At 34.9% G+C, this 21,564-nt stretch overlaps 2 protein-coding genes across 3 annotated transcripts; both read right to left on the reverse strand.

The window, feature by feature from the left end:
* Window positions 1–996: 996 nt before the first annotated feature.
* On the reverse strand, window positions 997–15,423 carry rnf167 (ring finger protein 167). Its single transcript, XM_042725108.1, has 10 exons — window positions 15,161–15,423; window positions 11,089–11,216; window positions 10,810–10,890; window positions 10,555–10,695; window positions 9,744–9,831; window positions 9,327–9,417; window positions 8,472–8,577; window positions 7,385–7,478; window positions 5,579–5,659; window positions 997–3,546 (listed from the first exon to the last, which is right to left on the reverse strand). The coding sequence occupies exons 2-10, from the start codon at window positions 11,176–11,178 to the stop codon at window positions 3,092–3,094; spliced, it is 1,227 nt and encodes a 408-aa protein (XP_042581042.1). The 5' UTR covers window positions 11,179–11,216; window positions 15,161–15,423; the 3' UTR covers window positions 997–3,091.
* A 1,968-nt stretch (window positions 15,424–17,391) lies between these two features.
* On the reverse strand, window positions 17,392–21,398 carry spag7 (sperm associated antigen 7). Of its 2 annotated transcripts, none has more exons than XM_042725111.1 (7): window positions 21,091–21,398; window positions 20,499–20,566; window positions 20,321–20,409; window positions 19,942–20,027; window positions 19,013–19,101; window positions 18,655–18,811; window positions 17,392–18,222 (listed from the first exon to the last, which is right to left on the reverse strand). In XM_042725111.1, the coding sequence occupies exons 1-7, from the start codon at window positions 21,218–21,220 to the stop codon at window positions 18,104–18,106; spliced, it is 738 nt and encodes a 245-aa protein (XP_042581045.1). In that variant the 5' UTR covers window positions 21,221–21,398; the 3' UTR covers window positions 17,392–18,103. The 2 variants fall into 2 exon arrangements, with proteins under 2 accessions (XP_042581045.1, XP_042581046.1); XM_042725112.1 differs by lacking the exon at window positions 21,091–21,398 and adding an exon at window positions 20,868–21,045.
* Between the last annotated feature and the right edge of the window lie 166 nt (window positions 21,399–21,564).

The raw sequence follows: 21,564 nt of genomic DNA on the forward strand, positions 1-21,564 counted from the left end.
ACAAGTTGGCTTGGCTTCAGAAACAAACCACGTCTAAAAGTAAAATATAGTAAAAGTATAAATATATTACATAAATGTGTTCTGTTTTTAAGGTTTTAATTCAAACATGTATTTTGTGGTAAAAAATAATGCTACTAAACATGATTTTCTCATTATGAATAATGAATTACCAATTACTGATTACCAATGACAACAAGAGCAATAGTCTTTGAACATAACCTCAAAGTAAACTATTTTTCTAATGAGTATTTGCAACTGGCGTTTTCTTAACCTATTTATATATATATATATATATATATATATATATATATATATATATATATATATATATATATATATATATATAATTATCTTGAAAAAAAAAAACGAAAAAGTCTCTGATTTCAAACATTGAAACACTTTTATTATAATATGGTTACATGTAATTTAAACTTTGTTATTTTTAAATGAGTTCAAGTAGTTTATATTTATCCACAGAAATTCATTGTATAAATTGTTGCGAAAATCCCGTTATTTATTTACCAGTTTATTCAATGTAAAATTAAGCTGTATACATATTAAATGGATAATTTAATAGATATTTACACTCACTTACACAAACCTACAAAGCCATTCTACGGCATGAGCTGAATTACGTGATAGTATGTCTATTTGATTGTCCAGTAAAGAACCCGTTCCGTTTAACCACAGGAAATCATATACAATTAAATCTCAAATAGTTGTTCTACAATTTATTTACAACTCTTTTTATTTATATTTATTTTTATATAAATTTTTTTTTTTTTTTTTTTAGAAAAAGGCCTCCCAGTCCCAGGGCACAGCATTACAGTGTTTTATATTTTAAATTTTAGACAAATAGAGCTGAATGTTTTGTCTCATTGACTTTCAATTTATGATTTCCATGTCAGTGACGTCAAAGACTTGAGTTTGAACCTTGAACTGAAAGTGAAACCACAATAAAAATGAAAGTTTGGAAAGAAAAACAGACACATGACATTCATTTGACTCATTAGTGATTTAAAGGAAGAAACAGATGGTGTTACATTTACAAATGAATATCTGGAGGAGGCACAGGTTTATTTAGTACAGACAACAAAGGTACCTTATTCATCTGAGATGCGAACAGGACAGTAAAAGGTTATGAACATCGCTATTAAGTCAATACACTGTCAGCTATGATCAAAGTCAATTTGAATTTCAAACAGCAGCTAGCATTTATATTGCAAATATCTATATTAAACAAAGAATAAGACCGTTTGTCCATCCAGCTTTACAGCTTGCATCAATAACGTTAATAAAACTTTTAACTGCAACCTTATGTATTAACTGTATATCAATATGAGAGAGAATAATGTCATTATATAATGCAGAAAAAGAGGAACAAGGAACTGGTTCAGACAGCTTATGTATTAAAAAAAAAAAAAGAGAGATTTTAAAGGAATTTTTGTTGTTGTAAAAACCTAAAGACATCCTGTAGAATGGTATCGTCTGATCGGTTAAACAGGTTGATTTATGCAGGTGTTTACTAAAAATAACATAAAACAAGTTAGTTTTCAAAAACGCTAAGTCGGAAGTCTGCAATAATTTTTGTGTGGCCTCTGTATGTATAAATAAAATGAAATGACTAATTTACAAACTGGCAACCTGTCCGTATTGCACATAAATGGTGACAACAAGAAATAGTCCACCCACAATTTTGAGAATTCTGTCACTATTTACTCACCATCATTTTGAGTTTTTTTTCTTAGTGAAACCCAAATGGAGAAATTTAGTAGAATAAGGAAGCTGACCAAGCTCCCAAAATGACAATCAATCACCATTAAATTAATCCACGTGATTAATGTGCTACATTCTACATCTCGTGAAGTCATATGACAGCTTTGTGCAAGGAACAAAGCAGAATTTAAAGGGATAGTTCAACTAAAAATTTAAATCGTTATCATTTACTCACTATCATGTCATTCTAAACCAATAGGTCTTTCATTCATCTTCAAAACACAAATGAAGATATTTTAAATGAAACTTGACAGATTTCTGTCCCACAATTGAATGTCTACTGACCCAAAACTTTCAAGTTTCAACAAGTTCATAAAAAGGTCATAAAAGGAATCCATATGAACTCCTAATCAGTTTAGTCTTTAAGTCACTTTATATAACAAACTGATTTAATTTAGGATTTTATTCACATATAAATTTTAATAAACACTTACATGACAACATCAAAATATGGTAAAAGAAAACTCAGTTATACTTGCTTGACACGAAAGAATCAGTGAGGTTTGTCTATACACACCATGTGAGTACAGTTGAGTTTACCATATTTTGATATTCTCTATGTATGCGTGTATGAGAAAAAGCCTAAATTTAGTCCGTTCATCAAATAAATTCTTCAGAAGACTTCAATTACACTTAATTTTATATTCTGACTGATTTTGCTTTTATGATGTCTTTTTTGAATGTTTTTAATGCATTAAATTGTTGGTTGCATGGACTTTCAACAGATGAGTGTTTGTGTTCAAAGATTAATGGAAGTCTTATGGGTTTGGGACGACACAAGAGTTGAGTAATTGATGAAAGATGTTTGATTTTTGTGTGAACCATCATCATTCAACACAACGCAACTTTAAAATCTCATTTGTACTTCCACATATTCAGGCTTTACACGTGTACAGCTTTGACAGTGGGTTTTTTTTTTTGTTGCTGTTGTCTTGTAGAACAGTGTTTTGTAAGTCTCCCTAACCAAGCACAACTAATCAGCTTATTGCTAGAAAGTGTTTTCAGGGAAGAAAGAAATCCATATTGGTTTGCAATCACATGAGGGCGAGTAAATTATCTGTTCTAATTTATTTATGGATGGACTATTTTGTTAAGAAACCGTTACATTCACTTGACGACAAAAAGTTACGTTTAACTTCTATTTGGACATGGACCAAATTTTAGGGTCGAAAAGAAAAATTGCTGTGTAGTGTTGATCGCACTAGCTAGGTGGATGCATATCTCAGCGAGACTGGAGTGCGCTAAATATGAGCTCTGTGATATACAACAGAGAAAACACACCCTATAACAACCAAAGCTGTTTTTAATTGACCCCTCAGACTCGCACAGCACCCCGTCCGATAAGCTCTGCGGTATCGCTATCTGAGGGGTGACCCTCCTCCTCATCAGTACCTTCATCCGAGTCCTCTACGGGTGAGTAGTACTCATCGTATCCCAGCAGGGGCACGTCAGGCTGCGGTGCGTGCGGCAAGCACTTTGCGGCGGTTGTTACTGTAGCGACGGCTGCCTCTGACGTTACTGTGGAGGCGTAAGTGGGAGGCGGGCTGGAGGAGGCGGGGGACGAGGGGTTGGAGGGCCGAAGGAGAGGTGTGCGCTCTGAATCAGCCTCGCTGGTCACTCCTTCCTCTTCAGCCTCGTGTGGCCCTGACTCTCCGTCAGAATCTGAAGACTCGGAGTACTCTGGGTTGGGACGGGTCACACGTTGCTTGCACACTGGGCAGGTTTTCTTAGTTTGGGTGAGCCAGGGGTCCACACACCTGCAGTGGTAAGCTGAATAACGGAACATAAAATAGCTATGTTATGGTATTCTGAACAGGGACAAAAAAATAGCTCTTTATTCCTTTAAAATTCTATTTTAACAATACATACAGTACTGTTTTTTTACATACAGTACATACAGTACATACAGTATTTTTAATTAAGTTTCTTAAACTCTCCAAGGAACGCTCAAAAATACAGTAAAACACTAATACTGTGAAATAGTATTACAAATTAAAATAACTAAAATAACTAAAATAATTTTTTTTTATTAGAATGACTCCAGAAGACTGGAGTAATGATGCTGAAAATTCAGCCTTTTTATTCCAGAAATAAATTACATTTTACAATATATTCAAATAGAAAACAGTCATTTTAAATAAAAACAATATAACAAAATTATAGAAAATCATAATGTTTCCGAACTTTTCACAAGTGCTGTATGAAAGCATAATATAAATCATTTTAACCCTGGAAAAATCATAAAATGTTTCCAAACTTTTCACAAGCACTGTAAGAAAGCACTATTTAAATTTAAGATATTAAATAATACATGCACAACAATTTTTTCTTTTTTTTTCTTTGCAGTTTAAAATTCAAGCTCACAGTTAAATGCCACTTATTACACAAAAATTAAAGGGATACTCCATCCCAAAATGAAAATTGTCAATCACTTACCCCCATGTCGTTCCAAACACGTAAAAGCTCCGTTCGTCTTCGGACTGTCCCATAGACTGCCAAATAGATAACAGTGTCAAGGTCCATAAAAGGTATGAAAGTCGTCGACAGAATACTCCATCTGCCATCAGATGTGCAATCTGGGTTATATCAAGGGGAACACTTTTTGTAAGCGAAGAAAACAAAAAGAATGACTTTATCCAATAATTCCTTTGTCAACATCTGTCAACAATTATTGGATAAAGTCATTCTTTTTGTCGTATAGTTTTCTTTGCTTACAAAAAGTCTTCCTGTCACTTCATATAACCCAGATTGCACGTCTGATGGCAGATGGAGTATTCTGTCGATGACTTTCATACCTTTTATGGACCTTGACACTGATATTTATTTGGCAGTCTATGGGACAGTCTCAAGCCTCCAGGTTTTCATCCAAAATATCTTAGATTGTGTTCCGAGGACAAACAAAGCTTTTACGGGTTTGGAACGACATGGGGGTAAATGATTAATGACAAAATTTTCATTTTGGGATGGAGTATCCCTTTGAAAGTCATTGAGATTTTGTTATGGTGTGGTTGTTTTGGTGATTTATGAATTAGGCATGAATATTTTTACACACAGAGATTAAGAGACAATTTTGAGAGACAATTCTTTGAAGCCATTATTTTAGAGAGCAGGATGGCCTGATATTTATAATATCACGCTATTTAATCTAAAAATAGTAAACAACACATGCATAGCAGATTCTTGCAATGAAATTTGTATTTATTTTTACATAATATTTACTAAAATTAGTAGAAATAAATCACTTAAAAATTGTTAATTTAAAATAAGGCAATGCTAATTTTACATTCAGTACAAAAGAAATGACAAATATAGCATTAAATGTTTATTAGAAAGTCAAAGAATTTGTGTAATTTATATGTGTGCTTTCTGTATGAAAACACTTGCACTGAAGAAAATGACAAATATACTGAATAAGAAAAATAACTCTTTGCACTCATTATTGATGTAACTTTATGAGTGAAATCAGCACTTTTGCCTGCAGTCATTCACTGTTGTTTGCATTTCTTCGAATGTTGGTGAACTCATGGGTGACTGTGTACATTTTTAATTTCCTTTAAAAATGATTTCACTTCTGTCAAACAGTATGTGTGTGAGAAACTTCCAATGTGTCTCTGATTAGGTCCAATCAGCTCAAAATGTTTCACTTTGCTTTTTCAAAATCAACTGAACAGAAAGTCAAACTATAACATGTAATTTCTTGTAATATATGTGCACTTTATCTTTAACAGCCAAATGTTTAATATGTTTAAATTATAAAAGTTCACACTTTGCAAACAAACACAGACGTGAGCAGCTCACTTACCATGGGAACAGGGCAGCACTCTCAGCTTATCTCCCTCTTCATATTCATCAAGGCAGATCGCACACACATCATAATTATCGCCTGAGAAAAATATGCAATTACTGAAGTGCTAGATGATCCAGTAGAACAATCTCACTCACAATCATAACCCACTCTGTATTCTGACACCAGTTATCAGTGAGTTTTCTTTGTTTGACCACGTGGTTTATGCCAGTGTTATTTCAGCATCATTGGGATCCTGTTATGTTAATATTTCAAATTAAATATATATTTTTAATCTTTTCTTTAATGTTAATTTTAGTGAAAGTTTTAGTAATTTTGCTGTATGTTTTTGTGATTTTATTTTTATTGATTTGGAATGTATAATTATTTTATATATATAAACACAATACTAAATAGGGGTGAAACAATTAATTGTGAGTTGAAAATCGATTCAAATATGTGACGATTCAAATCAGTTCAGATGCTAAACAAATCACAATTCAATTTGGGGCAGGAGTTTATATGAATGTATGTCTGAGGGGAACTTACTGTCTTTAGAAATGTTTAGATGGTATTTTTTTCTTTTCATCTTGCCTCTGTATAATGTATATTAATGTTCATAAGTGCAGCTGCTTTGTTTACAGCAGAAACCAAGGAAACGCTTTAAGCGCCACCTGCTGGCAGAGCGTGAACATGCATCTCATTCAGCTTGTCTGCTGTTTTGGTCTCATGCAGATATTTATTATGTATAGTTTCACAAAACTGAAGTCAAACTATTTTGTTTTTGCTTCAAATTTTGGAATTATACTATCTAATTTAGATTAGAAACTGCTCATGTTGCATGTATGCAGCATCTTTGTTTGGATCATGATTAAAATGCAGTTGTTGCCTCTAATTTTAAATGGAAAGAGTAAAGACAACGCCTTATTTTGTTTATACGAAGATATTTATTTTGTGTTATTTATTTGATTTGGGGCTTGTTTTAAAATTTCAATTTAGTTTTGTTATTTACATTTACATTATATTTAAATTTGTTATTTTAGCAGACGCTTTTATCCAGAGCGACTTACAAATGGAGACAGTAGAAGCAATCAAAACCAAAAAAAAAGAGCAATAATATGCAAGTGCTATATTAGTATATTATTATAGTGTTATATTTCAGATTCACAAAGAAACGTGCAGCATTTTGTCCAAGAAGTAATAAAAGGACACATTTAATTTATAATTTGTCTTAAATTTGATTTTGTATAGATTCGAATAGTGAAATGAAAATCATGAATCGAATCGTGAGTTGAGTGAATCGTTACATCCTTAATTTTAGTTATAATTGTTTCAACTAAATGAAAAATGTAAAGTGTTGCTTTGGAAACTAGCTGAAATGAATTAAGTTTAAGTTTTTTTATATTTTCTTTCAGTTGACATTGATTTTATTTTAAGAACCAAAAATGATTTTTATGCTTTTAGTTTTAGTTAACAATAATGACTCCAGTATATGCTCGTACTACTCCTGCACATAAGATTTCAGTGCTGTTATCATATTTAGACCACCCAAACATGATGATTTGAAAAAAAATATATATATATATCACTATATCAATGATTTACAACAAGCAGTTGTGATGAATTTCTCAGACATATCTTTGCCTTGTAACTTTATATTTGGACATGATTGTCAGTACATAATGCATTTCAGTAAATGTGTTTGTTATTGTTGGCGGAGTCAAGACTATTTCCTGTGGTAAATAAATCACACCACAGATGTGGTGCATAGAGTTTATGTAATGTTTAATACTGAATAAACCTTTAATAAAGTCTCTTGCTCACCTTTAACAAACTTGTGAGTGGGGATTTTCTTCAGCTGTTCTTTGGAGAGTCTGTTTTTGCGAAGTCTCTTCCTGTGCTGCACGCACCGCACAATCTGGACCAATTCAAAACAGAAAATTATTACCAATGATGAACATAAGTTTTCCATAAGTCTGGTTCTAATGAGAGCACCTAGAGATTTGTTTTGGTGCTCACCCTGAATGTACTGTATCCCATTAAATATAGCTATAAAAATGTAAATAATTATTAGTTGTAATAATAGTATTATTAAGACTTTTATTTATTTATTTTTCATAAAATAAAAAGTAAAGCGTAATAATGCTATTATATTTTAAAACTAATAAGTTAGTATTAAATAAAAATAAATGATTTTATAATAAAAAATAAAATTCTAATATTTAAATTTTCTTTTATACTTATTATTTTTACAGGAATTTTCATCATTTTCAAATGTAAAATCAGCAAGCTTTTATTTTGCCAGGTTGCCAGTAAGTAAATGTATGCACTGCCAGATTTAGGGCTGCCGAGTGAAGCACGTCAGAGAATGAAATGTTACAGTTTTGTGTTTTGCTCTGAAACTATCAGCACATAGCTTAAGATTTATGCTTTCAGTTTGAATGGAAATCTTGTACAGTATTACAGTTAGTTGACCCAAAACGGGGATTGTGCATTAATAAGCGTATGTGAACCACTTGTGCACGTGCATCCCTGATTACTACCCACTAATGAATGTATCATGATCGACTCTGTTCCAAACTCTTTATAGCTGCCTACACTGACAACATTTTTTGATATCACTCCTGACGTGAGCAAAACTACTGCATGCTCTACAGTTTTTTCATACATTATGATAGTTCCTGGTGCTCCTTTTTGAGGCTTAAAAGCTCCAATCATTTTGTGGAGAGAAAAAAAAAGAGAAGAATAATGGATTTTTGACTTTCATGAGCTGTAAGCTTTAAGATATGTATATAGCATATCATACTATCATTACAATATTTGTTAAAAAAAAGAAAAAAATCTAGACACCTGTACTTTCATGCATGATTCTTGTGTAAATCCACAATGATATTTATAAAGCAGCACTGACCAGTATGATGACCATGACAATGATGATCATGCCAACAACTCCAGTGAAGGGGATGAGATAGTAGGTCAGAGGGAAAGAGAACTCAGGCTTTAGAATCACGTAAGCCCTAAAGCAAAGTGGGTCAACAAACAAAGTTATGCATACAGCCTTAAAAACACAAAACAACCTTTACAACTAACTTTGCCCTGAAAGATGGCAAGCTGAGTAAAGTAATTCAAGTTTATCACAACGCTCTCTGATTGAAATTAGAGTTGTACACAAATTGTGCTTAAGCATGATATTTTGTTACAAATTAAAAAAAAAAAAAAAAAAAAAAAAATCATTGAAATTCCTCCTTTACTGTTTACAAGAGCATCCAAAAAAGATACCAGAAGCTGAGTGAGTAGTTCTGTAAACTGTTCCGTATTTTAGAATTTGAAAATTCTATGTGACAGTTTATAACAGTTTTCATTTGTTGACTATTTTAGGTCGCTACATCATTTCCACATGTCCAATTTTTTTTTTTTCATAGCTTTGATCACTTACTACTGGTATTATACTACAATGATAGGAAATATTAATCATAGTGGAGTACATTCAGAAAAAGGTACAAAATCTGTCATTAGGATATTAACTTTTCAAAATATACTAATATACAATTTAGGTACTAAAATATACTTTTTTAAAGTATATAATTGCACCCTTTATGGGTAAATAAGGTACAAAGGTGTATCTTTTGAAAAGGTACTGCCTCAGTGACAGCTTTTGTACCTTTTTTTTCTGAGAACATAAGTGTATACAAATGACTGGTTCTGCTCATATATCCATCTATGTTCCAATTTGTGTAAGAATGCATGTAGACTTTATTATTCTCACCCTTTCTCTGGTATGATAAAGGTGCGCAGTATCTGAGAGGCATAGTAGCTTGTGAACACAGAAGGAATCTCGATCTCCTCCGCAATGGTGTCTAAGCAAAAACAAAATGGACAAAAAATTGACTATATTGCAAATACGATAAAGTATGTAAAAGTCTTACAACAATGTCTTAAACCCCTTTCAATAGCGGATCAACTGTACTGAAATCTGCAAAATTACAAAAATTCCATAGATAGACTTCAAACATTCTATACACATATTCACCACTGCTTATATGTCCATTTCTTAAACTTTTTATTTTTTTCAGTTACCAATAAGACTGTAGTATTCTGATTACTTATATACAACAAACCTATGAAGATGCACAAGTGTTATTTCTCATAATTTCTCAAAAGAATGTGTGTGTGTCAATCTCACCATTGCTGTATCCCATACTGAGAAGTGAATTAGAGTACATGTTGTGAACTATGGCTGCACTGAAACCGGCCTGCTGTGCATGGAGCACCTATGAGACAAAAAAAATAAAAAATAAATAAAACCTTTTGCTCACATATTCTGTAATTCATTGTACATGAATGAAAATTTACTTTCATGACTGTTTCTTTACACAGTTAATTACTCTTAAAAATTGCTCTGTGATAAGGTCAAATTAAAAGTTTTGCTTTTTAACCATTATGTTTAGTCATGCTTCAAAGTACACTTATTTTGATGTGTTGACTAACATACTATATCTTACTAATATACTAAACTTGATGTTAATGTGTTTTAAATAAACTACATTGTGATTTTGACTTTATCATTACAATTGTACATTTACAAATATATTTCAATGCATGACACAAGTTTCAATTGAGATTATTTTAGTTTACCATAAATTCTTGGCAGTACATTAGGGAGCAACAACATTTCCAAGACAATAGAAGAACTTATGAAATTACACAAAGATGCACTTAAGTCATACTTAAGAAGGTCAGAAAGCATGGACGAAGTGGACAAAACCAATTACTTCACACTTAAGAAAATTCTTTTAAAGTATAATATTTCCATAATACATATTTTAGAAGCATGCCAAATTGTGCTGCTTTTTCACAAGGGGACATTGTCTTTTGTCATATGCTTTTAGTTGTTTATATATTCTTGTCAGTTGACCATATTACTTTACACTTTAACTTTTATAGCCCGTATTTTGGTATCTATTGGAATAGCACAGCTGTGCAAGAACATTAACCTTGATATCAAAGTTACAGTCATAGCGTCGGATAAGGACAATGTATTTTGTAGTGCTGTTGGGATCGGAGGGTGTGGGAGAAACTGGAGGAGGATCTATAGGTGTGCAAGCATTTTGAGGATGAGCTTCAACCAGCACACCCTGAAAGAAAAAGAACAAAAGAGAAAGAAGTTAGTCACTTATATGCATATGCAAATTTTATTCATATGCAGTTACTTTATTAACTAGTCAAAACTACAAGTAGAGATTCATTACCCTGAGTCCGTCTTTTGGCAGAGTAGGGCCGAAGAGAGCAGGCAGATCCTCAAACAGCATGGAGGTCATGTTACTGTAATGCTGCATAGAATAGAAAATAGGCCATTAGCAGCTGCAGTATCAAGCCATTATAAAGCAATCAATTGCTTCACATTATAACATTTATATTGACTGTTGAAAGGTAAAGTGTGTAGATTTGGTGCAACTAAATACCCAACAAATGTACTGTACCATAAAATTCTCGATAAAACCAATGAAATCCTGAAAGCAGACACTTACAGCATATATATATGCCTGACCAGGAGACGGCGACATAGTGCAGAATAAGACTAGCACCAATACGCCCAGCTGCGCCCCAACATACACCATCCTGAATTAGGCTGGGTCCTGATGAGGGCAATCAAGACCTGCATACAGAAGCATGATTTTACAATCTTCAACATGACAAACATTTTCAGTGTGACAATTTCAAAAGAATTTCTCTTCAATAATCTCTTCAACACATAAATCCCTTTTTATATACAGATTTGTTTAACTTTAAAATAGGCCTAACTGTTGACTTACAAATCGATTCTAAGAAAGCACAACTCATGATTAATCATTTCTCCCCTCAAGATGTAATCATCATGATTATCAACGGTTTTGTACATGGCCTGCAGACTGGTGAGCAATGGCTGATCTGTCATGTGCTAACAACAAAAAAAAAAACCTGTAATTATGAATGATTTCATAATCATGCAGTGACCTACTAATGAGCTTTTAAAGATCCAATGAAACAGAAGTAGCCACATATTTTCTTTCATATTGTGACTTACATCTGAGTGTAGCAGATTATGTAAAAAAAAAAAAATGTAGGGCGGGAGTAGGTTCTATCTGCTGGTTGTTGATTGTCTTGTGAAATGTGGGCGGGACACTCATCTTGCAGTTTAAAAACAACAACAACAAAAAACAATAATAATAATTCTTCCTCCTCTCCTCCTCTTCTGTGTTCAGATTCAGAACAACTCCAGGGTGAGTAAATGATGACAGAATTTTCATTTTGGGTAAACTATTACTTAAAGGGATAGTTACCAAAAAATGAAAATTCTGTCATTAATTACTCACCATCATGTCGTTCCAAACGTGTAGGACCATAGTTCATCTTCAGAACACAAATTAAGATATTTTTTGATGGAATCTGAGAGCTCTCTGACCCTCCAGCGCACTTTCCCCTGATGTCACATGGACTATTTTACCAATGTCCTTGCTACGTTTCTGTGTGTTGATCGTGGTAATATCATTGCTGTCTATGGGAGGGTTAGAGAGCTCTCAGATTTCATCAAAAATATCTTAATTTGTGTTCCGAAGAAGAACAAAAGTCTTACACGTTTGGAACAACATAAGTAATTAATGACAGAATTTTCTTTTTTGGGTGACATATCCCTTTAAAAGCTTCTTTAAAATGAACCACTTTTAATATGAATGCATCATATCAAGTCATTCTGAGAATTCCAGTTTACTCATCTTTCCAATAAATAATTAACCCTGACCATAAAATGTACTGAGCACATTTAGCAATTTCAAGTGGTACTAAACTGGGAAAATGCTGTTTACATGAGTCATCAACAACCTATAAAGGAAGTAAAACTACTTGAAAAGTATTTCTAGTCCAAATTGTGTTAACCTCGATTAAGCAGAACACTTTTGTTGGGTTTATTTCATAAACTCTCCCTGTAACGAATTTGTGAAATGACAAAAAGAGCATTCATTTCAAGAAAAACAAAATATTAGATAACACATGCATCACAAGGTGTGTCTAAAAGTCATCCAACGTGTTTTGTAGATTTGCAAATGGGAAGTTTTAGTTCCTTATTATCATGGCCAGATCAAATGCTGAGACTTTCTAAACAGGAACTGTAATTGTCACTTTAAACTAGTCTTGACCTACTTATAAAAGGGTCATGAAAAGAAGAATCAAAATGTTCTTGATATTTACATATATAACAGGCTACTCTGCAATAAAAAAAAAAAAAAAAAACATACTGCAAGTTTCAGACCTCAAACCCTACTTTCAATATTATATAAATATGGTAGAATCGTGTCTGTTAGTGGATGTAAAGAACCTGCATCTCCAGGACACCTACATAGATTCCCTAAAGAGCTGAGCATTAGAAATGCAGGGCTGGAGTTTATCTTTACTGACGTACCTGAGTGACTGAAAGATAATATTTAGTTTGTTCTTCACATTTCACAGTGGTTGTTTACGGTCACTGTCTTTCAAGAAATATGTTAACAGTTATTGTTATACTGTTTTGCATTGCAAATGATTGTGTTGTTTCACTTTTTTTCTGACTTAGGCTCAAACATATGCAGCTCTATCACAGCGCTTGCCATCCCAAGCATCAAAACACACAACATGGCATGCTGTACAAGAGGCCGTAGAAACTGTGAAATAAATACAATTAGCCAATCACAGCAATGCATGCTTATTTCCATTTCAAGGTAATGCCCAGCCCGATCTCACGGCAATTCGTACATATTTTACGAGGTGGCTAATTCGTACGAATTCGTACGACCACACTCGTACAAATTCATACGATTTTTGCCAAATCGTACGTATTTTACGAGTTGCACATTCGTATGAATTTGTAACGAATGACCTACACCTAACCCCCCCGCCCCTAAACTTAACCGTTTACTGGGGTCTAGCCAAATCGTATGAAATCGTACGAGTGAGGTCGTACGAATTCGTACGAATTAGCCACCTCGTAAAATATGTACGAATTGGCGTGAGATAGCGTTGCAATGCCCCATCAAATTGAGTGTTTTCCACATAGAGTGACAACGAGGATGTAAAAATGATAATTTTTTACAAATATTGGACCTTTTTTGGGTGGAGGAAAAAAAAACTTTTGCAAAAAACTTTATGAACTAACCTCCAGATTAGAGATTAAACTGAATAGCACGTTTAACAACTGATTTACATGTTCTTTAATACCGGATTATGAGAATGCACGTCTATAACAACATGGCCATTACAACATAAACATGGTTTATGACGACCCTTCCTGTTTCCTTGTAAAACAAAAGGCTTTAAAACCATACTAAGTGGTTTTTTTTTTTTTTTTTTTTATTAATGTGATGGGTAGGTTTAGGGTAGGGGAGACCAACATCGCTCCTGGAAAGCCACTGTGACAGTCTTGCAGTTTTGATCCAGCGTTGATAAAAACTCACCTTTAGTAACCCTTACACCTTGATTTGCTGGTTCAGGTGCACCTGAATAGGGTTGGAATGAAACTCTGCAAGACTGTGGCTTTTCAGGACCAATGTTGGCCAACCCTGGTTTAAGGTAGGGGGATAGAAAATACAGTGTGTACAGTATAAAAACCATTACGCCTAGTATGGAGAATACCCATAAACCATTTACACAAGTGTGTGTGTATTTTAGCCAAGTTTCTACAGAAAACAACAAGAAAGGAAGCATATTTCCCAGCTATGATTCTGCCACTTTAAACGTTTAGTTTGTTGATGTTGTCAAGAGATACAATTCAATCGGACAGGTTAGTCTAGTATTCGGCCATTTGGAGATTACAGTCACCAGCCAATAACTAAGAGATCTTAGCCAATTAACAGTAGTAGTATTTCATTTGTATGTAAGTCTGCCATCTAATCATGATAAATCATTAGATACTTAGTACTTCAAAAATACCACATGTGCGAAGAACATGGTCATTTTCTATTAGTGCTGACTATCGCTTTCAAGTTCTCAAAGGAACTTCTGTGTATTGTGTGTTGCAATGCGTAACGCATTGTTTTGTTATTCATTATTCTAGATTTCTCCACAAACATGGAACTTTCATTTTTGTTTACAAAATGAAGGGCAAATGATGCGCATTGGGAATGACATTACTGATTATTTGCGTATTTTACCGCCAAACCCTAGATAATTCTAGAGAATAGTAAAACAAAATTTTACTATTTTAGCCATTCTCCTAAAGTAATATTTCCTAGCAGCCTTTATCGCTAGGCTTGGACAGTACACAGACTTTACGACCACCAACAATTGCAACTTTTTAAGCCCACTTCTACCGCGAATTCTTTACTGACAGACAAACACACTACAAATCAGGCCTAAACAAAATCCCAAACCTCCTCACTGGTGACTATGATAATGAACGAAATACAATCATTCACCAAAAACTGATTATCCCCGATTTGGAGGCTGCTACGTTACTTCCCCTTCCGTATTGTCTCATGGAAGATAATATTTCCGAAAACCCAATTTATATCCCAAGTGTACAAACAATTCAATTTAGATAATGGCAAGGACTCAGTTAAAATGTAGTTGAGATGTCTGTAATTCTTTACTCACTGTACAAGCGTCTGCCAGCTAACGTTAGCTGGCTTATCACTCGTATTCCAGTTAATGTCCCTCAGTCGCGTCTTCGCTTTGACTCCGCTAAAATCGCTGTAACAAGGCGTTTTCTCCCAAAAATTCTTTCTCGAAGCTTACAGCTCGTGTATCTGTGTTGGTTTTTCGAGGGACTGGCCTGGTTCGTCCCTTGGTGGAACTACGATCACACGTTTGTTTACAATTCTGCAAGGCCAACGAGAAGTGCGAGAACTGCAGTTATCGCGAGAGACGTTCGAGTTTCCCAAAGGTTCGTGGATCCATCTGGCGATTCACGAAGGAACTGCAGGGGCTGATGGCCAAGGAGAAATTAAAATAAACTGAAAATACAGGCTTTTTTTTTTTTTTTTTTTTTTTTTTTTTTTTAAATATTAAGATTTAAAAAAAAAAAAAAAAAAAAAAAAAGTTCATAAAAATTTAATGTTTTATTGTAGGGAAAAAAATAGGGTATGGGTTAAACATTGCAATAAATGTTTATAATACAACAAGTTAATAAAAATATCAATGCCAAACTAAGAAAAAAAATAAATATATACACTCACAGTGGGTACAGAAAGTATTCAGACCCCCTTAAATTTTTCACTCTGTTATATTGCAGCCATTTGCTAAAATCATTTAAGTTCATTTTTTCCCCCTCAATGTACACACAGCACCCCATATTGACAGAAAAAAAAAAAAAAAAAAAAACACAATTGTTGACATTTTTGCACATTTATTAAAATAGAAAAACTGAAATATCACATGGTCCCAAGTATTCAGACCCTTTGCGCAGTATTTTGTAGAAGCACCCTTTTGATCTAATACAGCCATGAGTCTTTTTTGGGAAAGATGCAACAAGTTTTTCACACCTGGATTTGGGGATCCTCTTGCCATTCCTCCTTGCAGATCCTCTCCAGTTCTGTCAGGTTGGATGGTAAACGTTGGTGGACAGCCATTTTCAGGTCTCTCCAGAGATGCTCAATTGGGTTTAAGTCAGGGCTCTGGCTGGGCTTCAAGAACAGTCATGGAGTTGTTGTGAAGCCACTCCATTATTTTATCTGTGTGCTTAGGGTCATTGTCTTGTTGGAAGGTGAACCTTTGGCCCAGTCTGAGGTCCTGAGCACTCTGGAGAAGGTTTTCATCCAGGATATTCCTGTACTTGGCCGCATTCATCTTTCCCTCGATTGCAACCAGTCGTCCTGTCCCTGCAGCTGAAAAACACCCCCACAGCATGATGCTGCCACCACCATGCTTCACTGTTGGGACTGTATTGGACAGGTGATGAGCAGTGCCTGGTTTTCTCCACACATACCACTTAGAATTAAGCCCAAAAAGTACTATTTTGGTCTCATCAGACCAGAGAATCTTATTTCTCTGTTTTTTAGCAAACTCCATGCAGGCTTTCATGTGTCTTGTACTGGGGAGAGGCTTTCGTCGGGCCATTCTGCCAAAAAGCCCCGACTGGTGGAGGGCTGCAGTGATGGTTGACTTTCTACAACTTTCTCCCATCTCCCGACTGCATCTCTGGAGCTCAGCCACAGTGATCTTTGGGTTCTTCTTTACCTTTCTCACCAAGGCTCTTCTCCCCCGATAGCTCAGTTTGGCTGGACGGCCAGCTCTAGGAAGGGTCCTGGTCATCCCAAATGTCTTCCATTTAAGGATTATGGAGGCCACTATGCTCTTAGGAACCTTAAATGCAGTTGACATTTTTTTGTAACCATGGCCAGATCTGTGCCTTGCCACAATTCTGTCTCTGAGCTCTTCAGGCAGTTCCTTTGACCTCATGATTCTCATTTGCTCTGACATGCACTATGAGCTGTAAGGTCTTATATAGACAGGTGTGTGGCTTTCCTAATCAAGTCCAATCAGTATAATCAAACACAGCTGAACTCAAATGAAGGTGTACAACCATCTCAAGGATGATCATAAGAAATGGACAGCACCTGAGTTTAATATATGAGTTCCACAGCAAAGGGTCTGTGATATTTCAGTTTTTCTTTTTTAATAAATCTGCAAAAATGTCAACAATTCTGTGTTTTTCTGTCAATATGGGGTGCTGTGTGTACATTAATGAGGAAAAAAATAAACAAATGATTTTAGCAAATGGCTGCAATATAACAAAGAGTGAAAAATTTAAGGGGGTCTGAATACTTTCCGTACCCACTGTATATATAGTTAAAAAAAAAAACGTAAAAAATTCTATGACGCTGAAATCTATGACACCACATGATTTTATTTGTTTGATCCATCTAATCCATATACCCAAGGACATAATGATTCACAGCTCAGAATGATAAGCCAGCGTAAATGGACAAAATGTGTTAGCTATGGATGAGATGATATATATGCTTATTAGAACTAAAAAACAAACTGCATACAACACCTGTACATAAAACGCACAAGGAACACTTTAAATTATCCTCAACCAAATTTATTTAAAGCAAATAAACAGTAACGAGAAACAACTACTAGTTTAAGGACATACTGCTTAATGACTTAAAATTAAAACGGTCATGGAGTCAAACATACCTACCACAGTTATGTCAAGGCAATAAATATTACTGTTTTAAGCAATTTATGCAAATGAAAACTATTCTAAGACCAACTGTGACTTTACTTTAAAAAGAGCCATTATATCACCATGCCAAAATACAAAGGAATTTTAAATATTAAACACCACGTTTCTGTTTATTCTAATAACCATGTCTAAAAACACATTATTTAGGACAGTAATATAGAGGTGAAAGCATTTTTGAACAGTGAGGTTATAATGCGGCAGTTTCAAACTGCCTTTATGTGCATGACAATTCATCTTTATCAAACCCTGCTGTTCATGTAAAACATTGTTATAGGAGTAAAACACTGTTCAATCACTCTTCTGTTCTGCATAATAACTGATCATATACACAAATACACACACCGCTTTCACACACTGCTGCCGCTGCCAGTGGCTTCCTCCTCGCCTTTCTTCAGTCTTTTTTTGGCTCTGATCTCGTTCATGGCTTCCTCAATGGAGCGAGTGTCTCTCTTATTGGCCACAGGGACTGTAACAACAAGACAACAAACACGATTCTAAAAATCAAGGCAAAAGCTGTGTCCTCCGGTGGTCACATTTGTTAGAAAGAAATTATAGTATTTTATACCTCACGAAGAATAACGGCCAATTTTACTACCATTACTTTTCTTAAATGAGACGTAGTTATAGCCTTACAGTGCTTCAACATGTAATGTTGTGCACTGAGCATCTTGAGGCATAACTTTTTTTTTCAGATCCCATTTTTCTGTCTCACTATCCTGTTTGAAAAAGTAATGCTTTTTCACTTTGGTGTTTTACTTTATAGTCAATTATGCTACTAAATATGTATGCCTTTGTTGATTTAATAATTTTTTATTAAAAATAAAAAATCCCTCCTCCCCTGCATGATTCAGATTTGAAGTGTTTTTACGAAGTGTGCAGTTCCTTTAATTATACTCACCACAGCCATATGTCTGGTTGGCTTGAAGCGTGTGGGCGGCATCTTTAGCAGCAGATGTTCCAATCAGATGGCTGTATTTGTCTCTGTAGTTTGAATTGGGTGACGCAGGCCTCTTCTGAGTGTGACTGGCCTCTTCCATCTCCAGCGCAGCCTGTTCCTGAAGAGTGTAGTAAAACAGATACCCAACTTAGACATGGTGTTCCAAGTAGTTAAATAAAAGATATCCAATTAGGCAGACATGAACTAACAGAAATATTAACTCAAAGCAAATCTCTCCAAGATTATGAAACAACTTTCTCTCCTTATCTTACTTCTTTGAGGTTTTGAACAGGTTCTTGCACAGCATTCAGGATCTTACCTTGAGCCGACGTCTCTCCTCAGCTTTCTGCGGGTTCCACTCCTCACCCTTCCGATAAGCCTCCAGTTCTTCATCTGATGGTGCAAACTCTTCATAACGAAACACACAGTCAATCAAACACGCTAAGCATTAATGCAGAGAACACCACAGGCCAGAGGAGAACTGGTCCTGAGTCTGAGACGGAGTCTGGCTTCACCTGTTGTTTTTTCATCCATTTCTTGGATCCTAGCCACTGTGACCTTTTGGCTTGCTCAGTCGAGGTTTAAAAGACCACTGATACTAAGTAACATTATCTATTTGACTATTCTCATGAATGCGCGTCAAAGACTGATGCGGAAGAGAAGAAATTGTTGAATGAAGTTGTTATTTTGGTTTCTTTGCTCACAAAAAGTATTCTTGTAACTGCATAAAATTAAGGTTGAACCACTGATGTCACATGGACTATTTTAACAATGTCCCTAATACCCTTTTGGGCCTTGAATGTGGTAGTTGCGTTGCTGTCTATACAGGGTTAGAAAGCACTTGAATTTCATAAAAAATATCTTAATTTGTGTTCCAAAGATGAACAAAGGTCTTATGGGTTTGGAACGACATGAGGGAAGAGTATCTAATGACAAAATTTTCATATTTGGGTGAACTATCCCTTTAAGTATATCTAATAACTACATTGAATCAACACTGAGCTGAATAATGACACTTCTGTCTTCCGTAAAGCTGCTTGTAGCTGAATTTTAAGTCATTTCATAATTGTTGCATTTTGCTAAATGCACATGCTTATTGTCCTGTTTATTGAAGTCAAGCTGCTTTGGAACAATCTGTATTATATAAAGTGCTATATAAATAAATAGGTTTCATTATACAGAATACTAAATACAAGGAAACACATCTACAAAGACCCTTGTGAGAGAAAATTGCACAATAAATACTAACCTTTTTAAACAGCATGACATATCTGCTCTCTTCATCCTCACCAAAAGAAAATGATGTCAGTCCAGCCACCTCAGCCACATCATGCCTAAGAGAGATGGAGACGTTTAGCATGAACTGAATGTTACTCAGGAAAACTAGTAGTCCTACCTAAAACTCATGCCACTGGTTAAACCAGTAGTTGAAAGAGAGCAGTGCCATACTTGTTAAACTAGAATAGCAGTATGTATTGAAAATAAACATATTCTAACATTATTTACATTGCACTTTTGTAAACCTCAGCTGATAATGCTATTCTGGAGAACATAAAATTGAACCTAATCCCAGACATTGAACTTGACAATCTGAAATCTCTCTAATATAACACGATGTTAAACTCACAATATGCTTCTCTCGATCTTGCCCATTGGGTCATATTTCTTCTTCTGTAGTGTGCTGTCCTGAATGAACTCTGAAACCTCCTTCTCCATCTAATGGAAAACCACAATGATTTTCAGAAACAAAAGCTCACTATGTCATAAGATCATGTTTATGCGGGACAAATAGTCATAAGTTATACCTTTTTCCTAAACTCTGCTTTCTTTCTCTTCTCATTCTCCTCAATCTTCTTCAGTCTGGCAGCTTGTTCTGCACAGTTACAGTAAGAGCAAGAGAGGAATCAGAATACACTATAAAATTACAAAAATGTCTTAAGTGCCACATGTATGTGAACTGTCAGTGAAAATTTAAATAATACATTAGCAAACGTTGTCATTGTTTATGAGAACGCCGCTGCTGCAGTAAAGCTCAGGCATCTGGGTGTAGCTTTCTCCCGTTTTTCCTCATTTCGAAAGTCACTTTGTATAAAAGCATGTGTGGTTCAACACAAAGCACGGTCTATTTATGAAGCGATTTAATAAATTACATGTATAAAAAGAGATAAACAAACCAACTATGACGTCTAGAGGCTTCTCGACAGCAAACTTGCAGAAACATGACGTATGTTCTTGCATCTATCATGTCTTAGGCGGTGATTGGCTCTTTTAATTACAGCGTTAGTGTCGCAGAGGGCACTCGGATATTTCTCAAGTTTCACTTGGAAAGCTACAAGCGCACACAGGTTCATTTTCCGGACTGTAAGGAAGTGTATTTTTAGGATTAAAACTTTCTACCTCTAGCTTTCCGTCTGCTTTCTTGGTCGTGAACGGTTGGAGGCTTTTCCATCGAACTCAAGATCGAGCCCAGGAGGTCCGCCATCTTTGGACTGTCTGATTTTTCCCGGAAGCTCGCTGCATGCTGCATTCTTGAAATGGCATTATGGGTAATGTCGTCCAACTACAGGATTTCACAAGGACGTCGTGAAGACGCTTGATGTATTTTGATTAGTTTGATCTTCAGATATTCATCATAAGATCGACATTGAAGCGTCTGAATCTAAATAAATGATTATCAAAGAGCAGTGTCTTTACATAGAAGTGCGAACGTTTGCCACAGGTTTTATTACCACTAGTGTTGATTCATTAAAGCACTTTACACCAACTCAGTGTAGATTAATAATTGCTAATTGATACCACGTTATGCATATTAATATTTTTGTGATTCCCATTCAGCAGTATTGTCTTCTGCTCATTTATTCACATTTGAGA

This window comes from Cyprinus carpio, chromosome B5 (assembly GCF_018340385.1).
Source record: "Cyprinus carpio isolate SPL01 chromosome B5, ASM1834038v1, whole genome shotgun sequence".
Classification (NCBI taxonomy): Eukaryota; Metazoa; Chordata; class Actinopteri; order Cypriniformes; family Cyprinidae; genus Cyprinus; species Cyprinus carpio.

Bases quoted from the DNA above. Each gene is read 5' to 3' on its own strand.
- rnf167 (XM_042725108.1), bottom strand. From the start codon at position 11,178: ATGGTGTATGTTGGGGCGCAGCTGGGCGTATTGGTGCTAGTCTTATTC. The intron at 8,578-9,326 runs GTGAGAATAATA...ACTTTGCTTTAG, and splicing joins TTTATCATACCAGAGAAAGG to GGCTTACGTGATTCTAAAGC. The intron at 5,660-7,384 runs GTGAGCAAGAGA...TATTTTTCTCAG, and splicing joins CACTCACAAGTTTGTTAAAG to GCGATAATTATGATGTGTGT.
- spag7 (XM_042725111.1), bottom strand. From the start codon at position 21,220: ATGCAGCATGCAGCGAGCTTCCGGGAAAAATCAGACAGTCCAAAGATG. The intron at 20,567-21,090 runs GTAGAAAGTTTT...GTAACTGTGCAG, and splicing joins AAGCAGACGGAAAGCTAGAG to AACAAGCTGCCAGACTGAAG. The intron at 18,812-19,012 runs GTAAGATCCTGA...TACACTCTTCAG, and splicing joins AGGAGAGACGTCGGCTCAAG to GAACAGGCTGCGCTGGAGAT.